Source organism: Epinephelus moara, chromosome 21, assembly GCF_006386435.1.
Source record: "Epinephelus moara isolate mb chromosome 21, YSFRI_EMoa_1.0, whole genome shotgun sequence".
NCBI lineage: Eukaryota > Metazoa > Chordata > Actinopteri > Perciformes > Serranidae > Epinephelus > Epinephelus moara.
The window spans coordinates 12,414,673-12,429,533 of NC_065526.1; the positions used below are offsets into that span (position 1 = coordinate 12,414,673).

The 14,861-nt window shown below is 41.6% G+C and overlaps 1 protein-coding gene across 1 annotated transcript in view; it reads left to right on the forward strand.

Annotated features, from left to right (window-relative positions):
- Positions 1–2,223, forward strand: part of LOC126382557 (leucine-rich repeat and immunoglobulin-like domain-containing nogo receptor-interacting protein 3) — a 50,926-nt gene extending 48,703 nt beyond the window's left edge. The window contains exon 4 of the mRNA XM_050032489.1: positions 130–2,223. Coding sequence (XP_049888446.1) covers positions 130–699 — 570 coding nt within the window. The 3' untranslated portion in view covers positions 700–2,223. The remainder of the gene's footprint in view (positions 1–129) is intronic.
- The last annotated feature ends 12,638 nt before the right edge of the window (positions 2,224–14,861 follow it).

Genomic DNA, 14,861 nt, shown 5'->3' on the forward strand with positions numbered 1-14,861 from the left:
TCTGCTTCTACAAGCACAGAAAGTTTGTTCTGTAATAGTGCCAGATTTAGTTGTGTATATATTCCCCTGTGTTTTTCTGACTCTGCTGTTTTTATTCGTCCGTGCACTCCTATCCTCCACCTCCCACAGGTAATAGCGCGTGAGGGCCAACCGGTGAGTTTTCTGTGTCGAGCTGAAGGAGAACCTGCACCTGCTATTGTCTGGATTTCCCCACAGCGCAGACGGATCACAGCCAAGAGTTCAGGGCGCATTACTGTTCTCCCTAGTGGCACCCTGGAGATCCGCTACGCCCAGCTTACTGACAGCGGAACATACATCTGCATTGCCAGTAACGCCGGAGGCAATGACACCTACTTCGCCACACTCACAGTGCGTGGCCAGCCGCTAGATGCCGCCTCAGCCTTCTTTCTCAACCGCTCGCTGTACAGCGGCGAGTTCTTCAACGACACAAATCTGAACAGCACGCGCGTTTTCCTCAAGTTCACCTTGGACCTGACCACCATCTTGGTCTCCACGGCAATGGGTTGCATCACCTTCTTGGGGGTGGTCCTCTTCTGTTTCCTGCTGTTGTTCGTGTGGAGCCGGGGACGCGGCCAACGCAAGAACAACTTCACAGTGGAGTACTCCTTCCGGAAATCTGAACCCGCCACTGGCGGCTCCTCAGGAGGGACCAGGAAGTTCAACATGAAGATGATATGAAACAACGCAGCCAGGGGTCCCTCGGGGGAGGCATGAGCACGTCCCAAAAACGTGTTTGACACACGCAAACACACACAGCCACTGACTCGCAAAGAAGTGTGAAAGCACAATATAAGTTCCTGTCTATGGCTCCATTCAAAATTGAGCGCCCACATTAAAACTGGAGCCATGGCTTGATTTGATTTGATTTGATTTGATTTGTGAATGAAAACCAAACGACCCTGATCTCTCTGCCTCTCAGTGATTTTATTCAGCTTGTGGTGAAAAACCATGTGAATGACACGGTAAAGAACTACAGCATTGACAGATTTAAGAGCTACTTGTGGTCCATGCTTAACAAGAATAATCGATTCAAGAATTATAGGAGTTAAGTTTTTGAAATTGGCATGATTACTAAGCTGTGGGATGCTGGTAGCCCTGTCTCTCTGTTACATTACTCAGATAATGAAAAAAAAAAGATTTCCTCTTTCATTTAAATTTCCCTTTACTGTATTCTGTGCAGTCTGGGATTTTAAAAGAAATGTGATGCGGGGAGATCTGACTACCATCCATTTATAGCATCTGTAGCTATGCTCCTCTAAAGTCTGCCGTGTTAAGAATCATGTAGAAATGCAGCTGAGAGTTAAGTTGTTCAAACCTTCAAATAAAACAAATTGTTTTGAAAAATAGTTTGAATATGTTTTTCTATCGAGCATGTAACAGCCTCCTTAATCTAATCTGACCACGGCTGAACAGTGAGGAGGGTTCTTCATTAGCATTATCATACATCATTTGTTTTAATGACCAAAAGCTTAATGGAAAAATACGATCTGATAATAACACCTGATAAGAAGCAAAATGGATTTGGACAGAAGATTCGGCCTTTTTCTTCTTTGTGAGATTTTGCGACAACGTTAGCTGTGTGAGTTTGGGACGAGCACACTGGCCAAGAGCTGGCGTGGCTGCCCGTGGCCCGGAGGGTTTGGTTAGGAAGTCAAGCCCACCGGACATGGGCAGCCACAGTAACTATAGCAACCAACACAACAGAGAGCAACGGGGACGGGGCTGGTGGCCGCAGGACGGTCGCTGGGTAGAAGAGGAGGGGAAAAAAAGAAGTCCCTACATCACAAGCTCCGTTCATGCTCTTTCATCCACAGGAGAGGCTCAACCTGCCGGCCCACCCTCCGTCCCTGCCCCTCTGCTGTGTTGGTGGACGCCTGACCTTCCCAGCGCTGCCAGGGGGGAGCAGCCCGGAGAGTTGGGTCATACTCAGAGGCAGACAGAGGACACGCTGTCGGGGTCTTCACATAAACACACATTCTAGTGCACATAGCAACACATGTACAGCACCTTTTCTCAGGAGAAGTGAAACAGTTAGCCTCCAGAGTGAGTGTAAGCACACATACATGCTCTGTTAAAGATATAACATTCCAGCAATACTGTATGTAGAGCCATAAAGCCAAAATTCATTCTCTCAGAGAGAACTGATGTAAATGTTTGAGTGAAGAAACAAAGCCATAGTATGTGTAGGTTGTTTTCTTTTTATACAGTAGAGTAATGTGTGCATGATTCAGTTATATAATAATAATTATTGCTACTGCCATCTTACAAGCTGGTGTGATGATCACAAGACCATCTGCTGTCGCTGGGCTTGCATAAAGTTGCACCCCATAACACACACACACACACAAACACACACATACATAGAAGTGGCAAAGCCTCATCAAGGTTTCTTAGATTGATAGCAACAACAATCACAGTTACACATGAATAAACATACAAACTGATGAAGCTCATGACGCCGACTGCTGTCTCTCTCTGTCTCTGAGACGGTCGGTGTGCGAATGTCTCTGCCCCCCTAGCCCAGTGCATCCCCCCCTCCTCAACCCTACCCCACCCACACACACACCCCCACTGGGTCCTCCTTTGGGAGGGGTCCCTGGCTGGAGACCGAGGATTCAAAATGTAAATGAAGTCGTGTTAACCCTACCCACGCCATGTGCATCGTATAGTGGAGAGTAGTACTGTGGTTTTAAAAAAAACAGCAACAAAAAAATTTACAACAAAAAACTTTCTTTGAAGTGTTCTGTTGATTCTTGTTTGTCCTCCATTTTAATTTCCTCAGTTGTTGTTGTTCTCCGTGACCTTTTGGCTGTTTACCGTTTTAAAGTTCCCCGTCCTCTGTGAGGGGCTGTTCTGTTCTCAACACCCAAAAAAGTTCTCACGCAGCAGACAGTGCTCGTGGCATTTCACATCTCAGCGTGCACATCAGCCAGAACCAGGCAGAGCGATATTTCAATCAAGAAACAAAGCAGTGGTTCCTAAACTAGTGTCACATGTTCAACTGGGGATGTGCCAAGATGATAAATAAGATGAGAAAAAGAAAAAACAACATAGCTCTGCTGCACTAAATTATTCAATTATAGAATAGTTTTAGCTTCTCTGGAGTCGATGCACCAGCTCTTTGTAACGTAACCTAGTTAAAAGTGTTAAGTAGAGATTTACCAATTACTAGATTTAATTGCTGGCACCCAACGAACGATTTCTTACTTCGAGATTGCTTGAAACTTTAATATTTACACACGTAACAGCCAGGTGTATAGCTAACTGAATCATTTGACCTGTTCACAGTGAAGAGTTTAAGAGCTAACAGAGTATGGTCGACATATTTAACCTGACACTTGATCCAAATGCTGTTTGATTATAACTTAAACTGGGAGTTTTTTACCCAATATCCCTTAAATTCAGAGGTGTGAACTCACGACATATGACAACTAAGAATAGAGTCACAAATTCGATGATTTCAGCAAAATCAAAAAAACTAACTCAACTTGACTCATTACATCACTTGGACTTGAGCCTTTTGACTTGAAATAACTTGATCCCTTCTCCCTAAACCCAAAGATTAAACAATATGTTGTTTAGAAATGTGCTACAAATCATTTCATTTCCCTTAATTTCCGGAACCGACGATTAACAGTAACACTATTCATTCCTAGCAAGTCGCCACTTTATTCCGCAGATCCACTTTGTTTAAACCAATCCAGCAACATCCAATCAAGTTGCAGGCGAGAACCATAAAGGATTTACATTACCGAGCACCAGTTCAGTCAAGAACACCTTGTCATAGATGGAAATACATTTATGTTTGGTGTTGAGGGCTCCACTATTGAGGTGCTCCCTGGATTAGACAAGCAGCATGCTAAACCAAAACAGGGAGTGCAATGCAGAACCCCCCCCCAACCATTTTGACCTTAGAGCCATGTTAGGACTCTGAATTAGAAAGGTGGAGGCTGGGGTGGTGGAGGTACAACTTTGCCAGCAGCAGCAGCTGTGTGGCAGCATTGGTGTAGCAGGGATCAGTGAGTAGGAGGCCATATTTAAATGGAGTGCCTTGTGTGGGAATGATAAGAATGAGGAACAATGATCCAATCAGCTGGGGTGTATGACTTCCGTGTCCTGCATGAACTAAGGCAAAGCTTTATTTGTAAAAACAAAATGATACGAAAGATGATTAAGTTTGCAAAACTGTGTGGTGGTAAACAAAAAATAAATTGCAGTGTACAAAACATGCAGGTTTGAAATTACAGGCGAAGACGCAACAACTTCCAACAAACTTTTTTTAACAAACACAAATTTTTAAAAGCGTTTCTGATTTTTGTAAATTTAACATATTATTACCCAGTTGTTAAAATGGCATTACATTTGGCAAAGAGCATAGTGTAACTTGTTTAGGACTTGAAACTTGGAATTTTAGGACTTGGGACTTGACTTAGGACTTATCAGTCTTGATTTGGGTGCAGAAACTTGAGACTTACTCGTGACTTGCAAAACAATGAGTTTGTCCCACCTCAGCTAAAATTACAAAACATTATGCTGATGATGTTACGTTAACATAATCAAATATTTAAGATTATTTTATACAGCCAATTCCAAAACACATTTAGCGACGCCTGCGAGCTCGTTCAGGCAGTCGACTCCAGCTGCACTGATTCATACACACGTCATACGTCACTCCCCATATGTCATCTATAAAACACACCCTCACAATTTGGCAGTCTATTTAAGCTGCAAAATCTTCCCAGCTCTATCTTTGCATGGTCTATGTCACTCTGTTAGCACCACCTTCACCCCAGCATCCACCTCCAGGCTCCTGCGAAGGGGGGGTATTTAATCATCACTCCCCAGTATCTCATGTAAACATATCTTTGGGGAGCAATGAGGCCGGAGTTTAGACGCCAAACTCTATGTTCTGCTGTTGAAATAAACATAGAAACACGAGTTGTCTGTTCTGAACCGTGTGTGCAGAAATGTAACAAACTCAACCTACATTTACAGATGACCAACAATTTAATAAAGTGTTTGCCACTTTAGTTAATAACATCTAAAGCTTAGTGACAGATTTATATACAGCTGGTGCCTTTCAGTTCATTGACATGTGCAATATATCATGAGGAGCACACATTGCGTCATTTTAGGGGTCATGCTGTAGAAAGTAGGGACCCACTGGTGTGAAGCACCTCGACATTGTATAAAGGCAAGTTTACGGTTTGGAAATAATTTGCCCCAGGTAACAGAGAACCTCAAACTCTCCAAACTTTTGCAAAATAAATCCTGCAAACTCCATTTTCGTCCCCAGTGAGGGATGATGAAACCACGGCTTCTGTGTCAGGATGAATAACTCAGCAGCTGTTAAAGATTCATGAGGCCGAATCAGAATAGATGAACAAATTGGCCTGTTTTTTTGTTTTTTTCTTCATTCCCTTTAACAGTGTCAGCGGCCATTTCTGTGTTGAGAACAGGACGTCGCCCTCATGGATGTCTCCTCTCCCTGAGCTGACCCTTTTGTGTTTCCATTCCCTGGTATTTCTCAGTGGAAACTACGTTTTAGAAGACAGTGAGAATGTCTGTAGTGATTGTCGATGGTGTTAATTGTGCAAACATCAATCACAAATGTAAGCGTAGATGAGGGTGTGTTTTCGTTTTATCTTCTTCTTCTCCTTCTCCCCCTCTTTGCCGTCCTCCTCCCCTCTTCCCGTTCCCTGTCTTCTTAACATTTCCACCCCTCGTTGTCCCTGTTCACAGTATTAGGCTGGATTATGGTTGTGTGGTAGTAGACACGTGTTCTGTGTGGTCGGTGTTGTCGTGTTATGATTTGTTGCTCCTCGTGATGCCATCCAACACGGAGCAGTGACTGGATCAGTGGAGACAAAAGATGAAAGGGGTGACCCAGGTTCCCTAAAAAAAAGAAAAAAAACATTGGTTCCCATTTCACGCCCTACTCATTCCCGAAAAACCACTTCTGGAACTTTCCCCGCTCTGCTCAGTGCCGCTCTGGGATCTTTCTCTGGCTATGAAACCCCACGGACTGTACTGTATGTATTTTCTCTGATGATATCTTGTCACACTTTAACTTACAAATGTAGAAAGGGGGGTTGGGTTGTTTTAATACCGTGACTTTGAGCCTACACTCACTTTCTGCCTACTGTGGAGTCATTTTGTCAAGGAAGCAGCTCATTCACTGAAAACAGACATTTTTCATGTTGGTCAGGGTTGAAAATAAGCGCCTGTGTCTCTTCAAGCCCCACGAGTCCTTGAATGCCTTCCTGTCCCCTCCAGCTTCAATTTCCTGCCAGAGATCCATTATCAAAGGCTTTAGAAATACGTTAAAAATTTTAATTGATGGAGACTTTGCCAAACAATTGTTCAGCAGCTCTCTCGTTTTATTTAAAGGTGCCAGTACACACGGCTTTGCGGCCAAGCCATTGCCTCAGTCTGGCTGTCAGACTCTGTGTGTTTGTAGATACCAGCGGAGCTTGAGCTTGATTCATCTCCTCTGCCGTGATACTTGAGAAAGTAGGCTGAGCGATCCCCGCGCTCCCTCCTCCGGTTCGCCCTTGCCTGGGGTTGGTGTACTGTAGTCTAGACGCCCCATTTACAACAGCAGCAGCAGCAACTGCAGCAACAACCATTCCTTCCGCTGGGGACCTCTTCAAAGACACACACCAAAATAAGACAAACCCTTTGGCACCAATGATCGTGGCGTCATTACCAGCCAAGCCAGAATTATTCCTTTTTTATTATTATCATAATTTCCTAATGTTTCAGTTGTATTTCTCAACTGAAGGACCAGCCCTCTTTGCTGTTGTCTCACTATTTGGCCAAGACGACTGCATTTCTACGTGCATTTTCTTGGTTTCATGTCATTTCTGGCTCCATATTAGCTCTAAATGAATCCATCTCCTACTCCAGATCCTACAGCTGCTGTTGCGATTGGATTAGACTTGAGTTGAATTATCAGAGCTGAGAGGAGCAGTAATGGGATGACGGAGAAGTGAGCTCGGCTGATTGGGTGATTACTTGGCTTATTAGTCCCATTTCCATAACAGACCTCGCAGAACAGTGTCTCACGCCAAGACTGGAGGCTGAATTCATGGTGTCATTTTACCTTTTATTTGATAGAGATATTACATATGGTAGTTTCCTTGAATTGGAGATGGTGATGCAAAGCAGTCGCTGTTAACTGACATTCAGGTATAATGTGGCAGAGCATTGCTGAAGGATTGTTTAAAGCACCTTGAACAGACAAATGCTTCATCTTAACCTTGACCAGACAAATTCCACTGCCCCCCTTTCTATGTGGCAATACTGACCCCAAGTGGTCAATGTGAGTAACAGCAACAAATGGGACCATACTGCCGATGCTGATGTACCAGTGTTATTATGTGGTGGGGAAGGTAAAACAACAGCTCTGGGTCTCATACAGTGAAACACTAAAGAGAGCAAATTGACTGTTAGCTTCATAAGTCAGTGCTTTACTGATTTTTTTTCTTATAGCCATAGCGTGACCTCCTCTCCGCTGTGGGTGTCTGGGGGCAATGTTTGCCCTCAGCCACCTGTGAGGGAGTAATAAGGAGAGGCCTCCATCTGATCAAAAGCAGCAGTTCTGACCTGGTTTGCTGGGACTCAGTCTGTAGATTGAATAAATACTTTCTGACGCCCCCTCCGCCAGTCTCACGACAAACAATAACAAACCATGATAAAACGTAACAGCATCGTTCTTTCTCTGTATTTGACTGAGAGCTGATCGGCAAAACGGTCGGTTCCTCACAATAGAGAAAACAAAACTTTCTTTCTTGTGGTCTTAGCAGGTTTAATCTATGCATGCCTTTTGTATACAGTGATTGGTCTTGCCAAACTCTCACCTACACTTGTACGGAGAGCTATGGGTGCCATTGTTGCTGGCCATGGGACTGGTTGAAACAGACTTCCTGTAAGAGCAGGTGGGACCATTAAAGGGGACCTATTATGCTCATTTTCAGGTTCATACTTGTATTTAAGGTTACTGCTAGAACATGTTTACATATTTAAATCTTAAAAAAAAAAAAAAACACTTCCTCACTGTCTGTGATGGATCACCTATTTTCACACTGAAATGCTCCGTTTGTTTCTTTAAGCCCACCTCCCAAAAAAGGCCATTCTGTTCTGACTTGTCAACGTTTCCTGACCGTATTTTGACATCTTTGCACTGTCACTGCAGCCGGAGAATGACTAAGGATAGTGGCACTTTTTTACCATGACTGGGGAGAATATTAAAAACGCTAGCAACCCAGATTAGGCTAAATGTTTCCCTGATGTTAGCATGTAGCTACATGTACGAGGAATGACTGTAATGGAAAATAGAGACACTGTTATTGTCAAAATCTCAGAAAAAAAAAGCTTTTAAACACAATCAGACATGTTTTGCTGAGAATATGGTCCGAAATCAGGGAGAGTTTCACAACATAAGCGAACAAAGTTACACATTTCCTTGACAATAGCATGTAGCTACATGTACCATTGTACTTGCAGCCGAGGAAGGACTGTAATGGAAAAATAGCCATGCGCTTTACCGTAAAAATCACAGAAAAAAAGCTTTTAAACATTATCAGACATGTTTTGATGGGAATATGATCTGAAATCAGGGAGACATTTCTATCATTGGCAACCAAGTTGCTACATGTAGCATTGTACTTGCAGCAGGGGAATGACTGTATCAGAGCATAGTGGCACTATCTACCATGAAAAATCAACAAGAAAAGCTTCTAAACACAACTGGACATTCCATGGGAAATATGATCCAAAAATTGGGGAGAAATTTACAACATTAGCAACTGAGTTTACATGTTTCCCAGATGTTAGTATGTACCTACATTTTTTTAGCGGTGTATTTGCAGGAGAGCAATGACTGTGATGGAGAATAGCAACAATTTTTACTTTGAAATATCACCAATAAAAGCTTCTAAGCACAACCAGACATGTTCCAGCAGGAATATGATCCAAAATCAGGGTGAAATTTATATCATTGGCAACCAAGTTTACATGTTTCCCTGATGTTAGCATGTAGCTACACACATTGATTTGCAACCAGTAAATGACTGTTAGAGAGAATAGCAGCACTTTCTAACATGAAAAATCAACAATAAAAGTTCCAAACACAACCAGACGTGTTCCATGAGGAAGATGACCAGAAAAATTTACAACATGGCAACCTAGTTTACATGTCTCCCTGACATTAGCATGTAGCCACATGTTTGTTTGTAGTATACTTGCAGCCGAGGAAGGACTGTAACAGAAATTGTTGTCAATTTTTAACATGAACGATCACCAGTAAAAGCTTCTTAACAAAACCAGAAATGTTCCAGCAGGAATATGATCCAAAAATTGGCGAGAAAAACATTGGCAACCAAGTTAACACGGTTCCTTGACATTAGCATGCAGCCACGTGTTTGTTAGTAGTGTACTTGCAGCCTAAGAAGGAGTGTAATGGAAAATATTTTAACATGAAAGATCACCAATGAAGGCTTCTGAGCACAACCAGACATGTTCCAGCAGGAATTTGAACCAAAATCAGGGGAAAATTAGCAACCTTGGCAACTAAGTTTACATATTTCCCTGATGTTAGCATGTGGCTACATGTAGCAGTGTAGGCTACATAATGTAAACACTGGCAGTAGTGCACCCGGAGCAGATGAAAAAGAAATCTGTCACCAAAAAAAAACGTTCATATTGTAGATGGTAGAAAACTTTAGTTTCTTTGCTAATGGGGATTACTTCTACATACATTTACCTCATCATTTGAAACTTTGGCCACATGTGATTTAAACATCCTGCATTGTAACACCATAAGACACGAAGTACAGAGAAGCATAATAGGTCCCCTTTAAAGTGTTTTTAACGTGGTACAAATTAAAGCCAGGGGCGAGTAATCACCTGCACTTGCATTCACGAATATTCAAAGAAGCGTGCATCTTACAAAAGAAGCATTTGTTTACTTGGGATGATTGTACTTTTACACATATCTATCCACACACAGAGGATGTGTAAGCTGTAGATAAAACGATTGATATTCCAAGCAGGATGGTGGGACTGATCAATGCTGTATGGGGATAGGATTATTAATGGCATACTTTCATTGATCTATCTTGAACCTTGCCACTCTCCCAGAATCCCTCTGGAGCAGGAGGAGGCGTACAGAGCTCTTACAGACCTGGTTGGCACTCATTCCTAGGTTTCCACATTAAGATGATTTTCCTCTTTTAAGAACGAGATGGTGCCAGATTTCGACTATTTTTTCTCTCCCAGGTCTGAGCTGATGTAACGCTCTCTTACGTCTCCTGCTCTTCAGAGGAAGCTGTCATTACGGTATAGCTCTGTATTTGTTGGAGCCCTCTAATGGAAGATATAGTTTATTTCTCAAATTTGGCTGGGATAAATGTATTCCCTCTTCTCTCACTGTCTTTCTCTCTCCTTCCTCTCTCTGTCTTCTCTCTCTCTTACTGTCTCTATCAACTTGGCACCGACCTCGTTAAACATTTCAGAACATTTTTCATCGATCACTCTTAGTTTTTGCGCTAATGCACATTTGTTCCCTGTTGACACGGTCGTTACCGACTCCTGAAACCTAGGAATGGGTGCTGAGCGCTCCAATTAAATGCAGAGCTATCAGAAAGACAAGTTGTTCGGCTTGTCAGATTGAATAATGTCCTCTAATCAATCATTAAAGCGTATGACTGGCTCATAATAGAGTCTGTTATACAGTAAGCATCAAATTTGGACTCTCATCCTCACTGGCTGCAGGAACATCGGACTGTACCTGAATTATAACATTTAAATCTGTGTGGATCCTTGGATGTGAAGAACAGAACCTGTACATATTAGATCTATTAGCCATATCATGTCATCAAATCTGTAGACCTCCTTGCCATGTCTGACAGAGGAAAATGACTGTTGAACTGTAAATAGTGTAGGTATAGTAATATAGGATTTAACTGCTGCTTCTTTTCTCCAGGGATCACCCATGTTTTGCTCAGTCCCATGGCTGCTTGGTCTCAAAGGGAAGGATGAGACAATAATGTACTTGTCTATAAAACACATATGAGTTCTTTTTTTATTTCAATGTATGTTTTATATACTGTCTGTCTTGTAAATGAACTCCTTTTTCGTCATAAAAGCATGATGTGACTCTGTCAGAAGTGTCCCGTGTGTCTCTTCTCGTTACCTGCCTGTGTCGCATGTGGCTCAAAACAAGGAAACACTCACATACAAGCTACACCACACGGCCAATATGTCTGTCAAACATGTTATTCAAAAACAGTGGGCATTAGTATATTGTTTTAACAGCCTTCAATTCTCCGTAAGGTTCTTCCACAAGATTCTAGAGCCCAGTCTTACTCGGAAGTCGTTGAAATCCGTCTCTTGGGCGGTGACTTGCGGCGTCAGAAACCAACCAAAGAAGACGTCCTTCAACGTCAGCATGATAACATGGCCGCTTGCCATTATAGTTTAACTACGCCTGGCAGTGTCAGGGGAAAGGCAGCGGGGCAAAGACGAAGGTTAAGACTGCAAAAGTCCAACTGGGGTGGGAGGGAGGGAGGGGTAGTGGATTGGTCCAAGAAACACCAACTTTCACCCGAGAGAGTGATGTTCGCATCCCGTAAGATTCTAAAGCCAAACCCTGTTCTTTCTTACTAAACCCAACCACTTCCTTTTGTTGCCTAAACCTAACCACGTGTTTTTGTTGTGTAAACCCAACGATGTGTGTTCGTTGCAGGCAACATCAATTTGCGGTGTTGTAGTGCTTTTATTTTGAAAGAGACTGCATGTAAACATTAAACTTCATGTGAAAACGGAAGTGTATTTTGAAAGAAGACAATGTATGTAACAGGCATAACTTGACACGGTGTCCCAGAACGTCAACAACCAACACACCCAGGGTACCTTTCATGTCGTATCTAGACGTGGAAAGTCCATGACCAAATGTCGACATGTGGCGAAGTCGGAGTGAGAATGTGTTGGATTTGAGTTACAACAGTGGTCCCCAGTCTGAAGGGACCCCTTTTCTATTATTTAGTAGACTGAGGACCCTGTATAAGTGACAAATATTTCATATTATATTGATGCATAACAATACCAGTACAGAACAGCCTAAATGCTACAGTTAACCCAAATAGTGAACGCAGTAACTGCAGGAAGTTTGTGTAAAAAGAGCAAGAGAAGAGATGAGTTTTCCTGATATTTTTAGTAATGTTTTGCACTGTTCGCTCTCGGTATTATTTTTTTAAATGTTATTTTAAACAATCATTTTTGATAAATTCATTTTTTTCTTTTCCCTGACACTTGGCCATTGTCCTGTTAGCTATTTGGTTGTTTTAACTGCACACTTTTCTAACACAGGATGAGGTTATTTAGCAGCGAGTGAAGGCTCTGTGCTCAGGTCTTCACTGTGTCCTTATCCTGTGAGATTTTTTAAAAGTTTATATTTTAAATAATAATCTAAACTTAACTTAAAAGTAACAGTTTCATTTAGTTCTCAATTGCAGAAATGAATGAAATGCTGAGATATACTGTATATTTGAAAAGAAAATGTATCTTTCACTGCTTAAAGTCAAGAAAGCCTTTCGACCCCCCTGAAGCGTTGGTGACCCCAAGTGCAGACTGGGACCCCCAGATTGGAAACCAGTGAGCTACAAGACCATCAGTGAGGTCAGGCATTTGGTGCAAGTATGAGGCCCAATCAGTTTTAAATAAACGAGAAATTATGATGTAAATAGATATGATTAAACACACACACAATATTTAAAGCTGATGTTCAATTTGAAGTTGGTGGAGACCAAAGAAAGAGGTAAAAGAGAGTAAATGTTTGGCTTATGTTCACCAGTAAAACAAAAACACAACAAAAGTTTGCCATATCTCCTTGCTGTCTCCAAGTGGCCATAAAATTGGTTTAATATCACCATTAAAGATCGTTATTGTATTATTTTATCCTGCTTCTTTCACAGAAACAGAATTCAACAGGTCTTCTTTTATTTAAATCCACCACATTTTATTTCAAATAAGTCATCATTGTGCATTTATTTCAAAATGCCAATCATCATCACAAAGTCTTTGTCTGTTAAAAGAAACAGGCCGGAGCCAGTAATGTTGATTGGCTGTTGCTTCAGACTTAATGAATGAACAGCCAATCACATAACTGGCTCTGCCTCGTTTGTCTTGATTGACAAAGGCTGTACTGTTGCTGTATTCACACAAGGAAATGGAGGAGAAGCTCACAGCTGGAGAACAATTGAATAAATTGGGTGGAGGTGAAACAGCTCCAACATATCTGGGAAAACAAAAGAGTAAGTAATAACTCTTATACGCTTACACTTACACTGTGGATTAAGAATACACCGATGTTTTATAGGCAGATTCAAATATCTTCACACTCAATGTATCATTAAATTGACAAATACAGGATTTAATATCCTCTTACAAGAATCTCTTTCCTGGCAGCATTGAGAAAACTTTGAAACAATCTTTCAGTGAAAATAGTAAAGGAATACTTCACCCCACAGATGATCATTTTTATAGTTGTAACCTGTTGCATTGAATTCATGAAGAAAACTTCTTGCATCCCTACACTGAACGATGAATCCAAAAACAAAGAAAATTCTTGATGAATTGGAGTAAGAAGCGTCCACGTTTAACAACAGCAAAACTAGATCAAAACATCTGTTTACAAACTAATCAATCCAAGTCTTATTTATCCAGTCGTATGCTCAGTACTTCCCAGACACATGCATATTTACTTAAACCTTCTACCATTTAAAACACTCCTGCATAAACAGAGAAGGCGTGCTACTCGTCTGTGTGTGAGAGTTATGCAAAAGCGTTGAATAGGAACCTCTTGGTGAAAAGTCATGGGTTTTCAGTTGTACTGAGCATATGCCTGGATGTTTTGTGTGAGTTTGTGAGCAGATGTTCTGATACTTATACTCGAATACGCCTAGAATGCTTTTGGATTCTTCATTCACTGTGGAGGTGTGCAAGAAAAACATAGTGTAACACAGCTTGAGTAACTGACATACAAATGATTATTTGGGGGTGAAATATTCCTTTAAGCTAAAGAATTAAGAATGCACTGGGTATTTTGTAAGCAAATTTAAATAATTTTATACTCAGTGTATTTGCATTTGATTATTTTTAGGTCAACAAATGAATAAATACTTACAGGATTTAGTATTTCCTCCCTAAAACATCAAATTAAAACCCCTGAAAACTTGGTTTTAGATCCGATGTATTTTTTCTATAACATGAATACATAATCACTAAAGAAGCAGCAATAATCAAAGGTTAAGCTCAGGTTTTCTAAGGGTGGGGTAAGATGCATTTAGGGGACCTCAGTGTTTCTAAAATCCAAGCTAAGGCCTTGATGCTGTATCTCAGTGGTTCCCAACCAGTCCAGCCATGGGGTCCAGATTTCTCCTTAGTCATTAGTTCAAGGTCCACGCAGCGTCATACTTGCGTTTGGTCATGTTGTCGAGCTAGTTTGCTGTCTCTGTCAAGTAGCTGTCCATTAGTCACTCACTCTACAGCAAGACACCTTGAAAATAAACGCTCTGTGCTGGAAATTCAATGTACTTAGAAATTAAGTGTGTTTTTACAAACGTGACATGTCCGTGAGTCACTTGAAGTCCATTAAGAGCAAACCACTTTTGGACCACGACCCACCAGTTGGGAACCACTGCTGTAGATTTCCTGCAATCTGGATGGAGAAACAGCCCCATACCAGCAGTACAGGGTGCACATACTTCCTATTTGACACCAGCAGATGGCAACAGAGCACCACAGTAAGAAACCATCACACAGAAAATGAAGTCAGT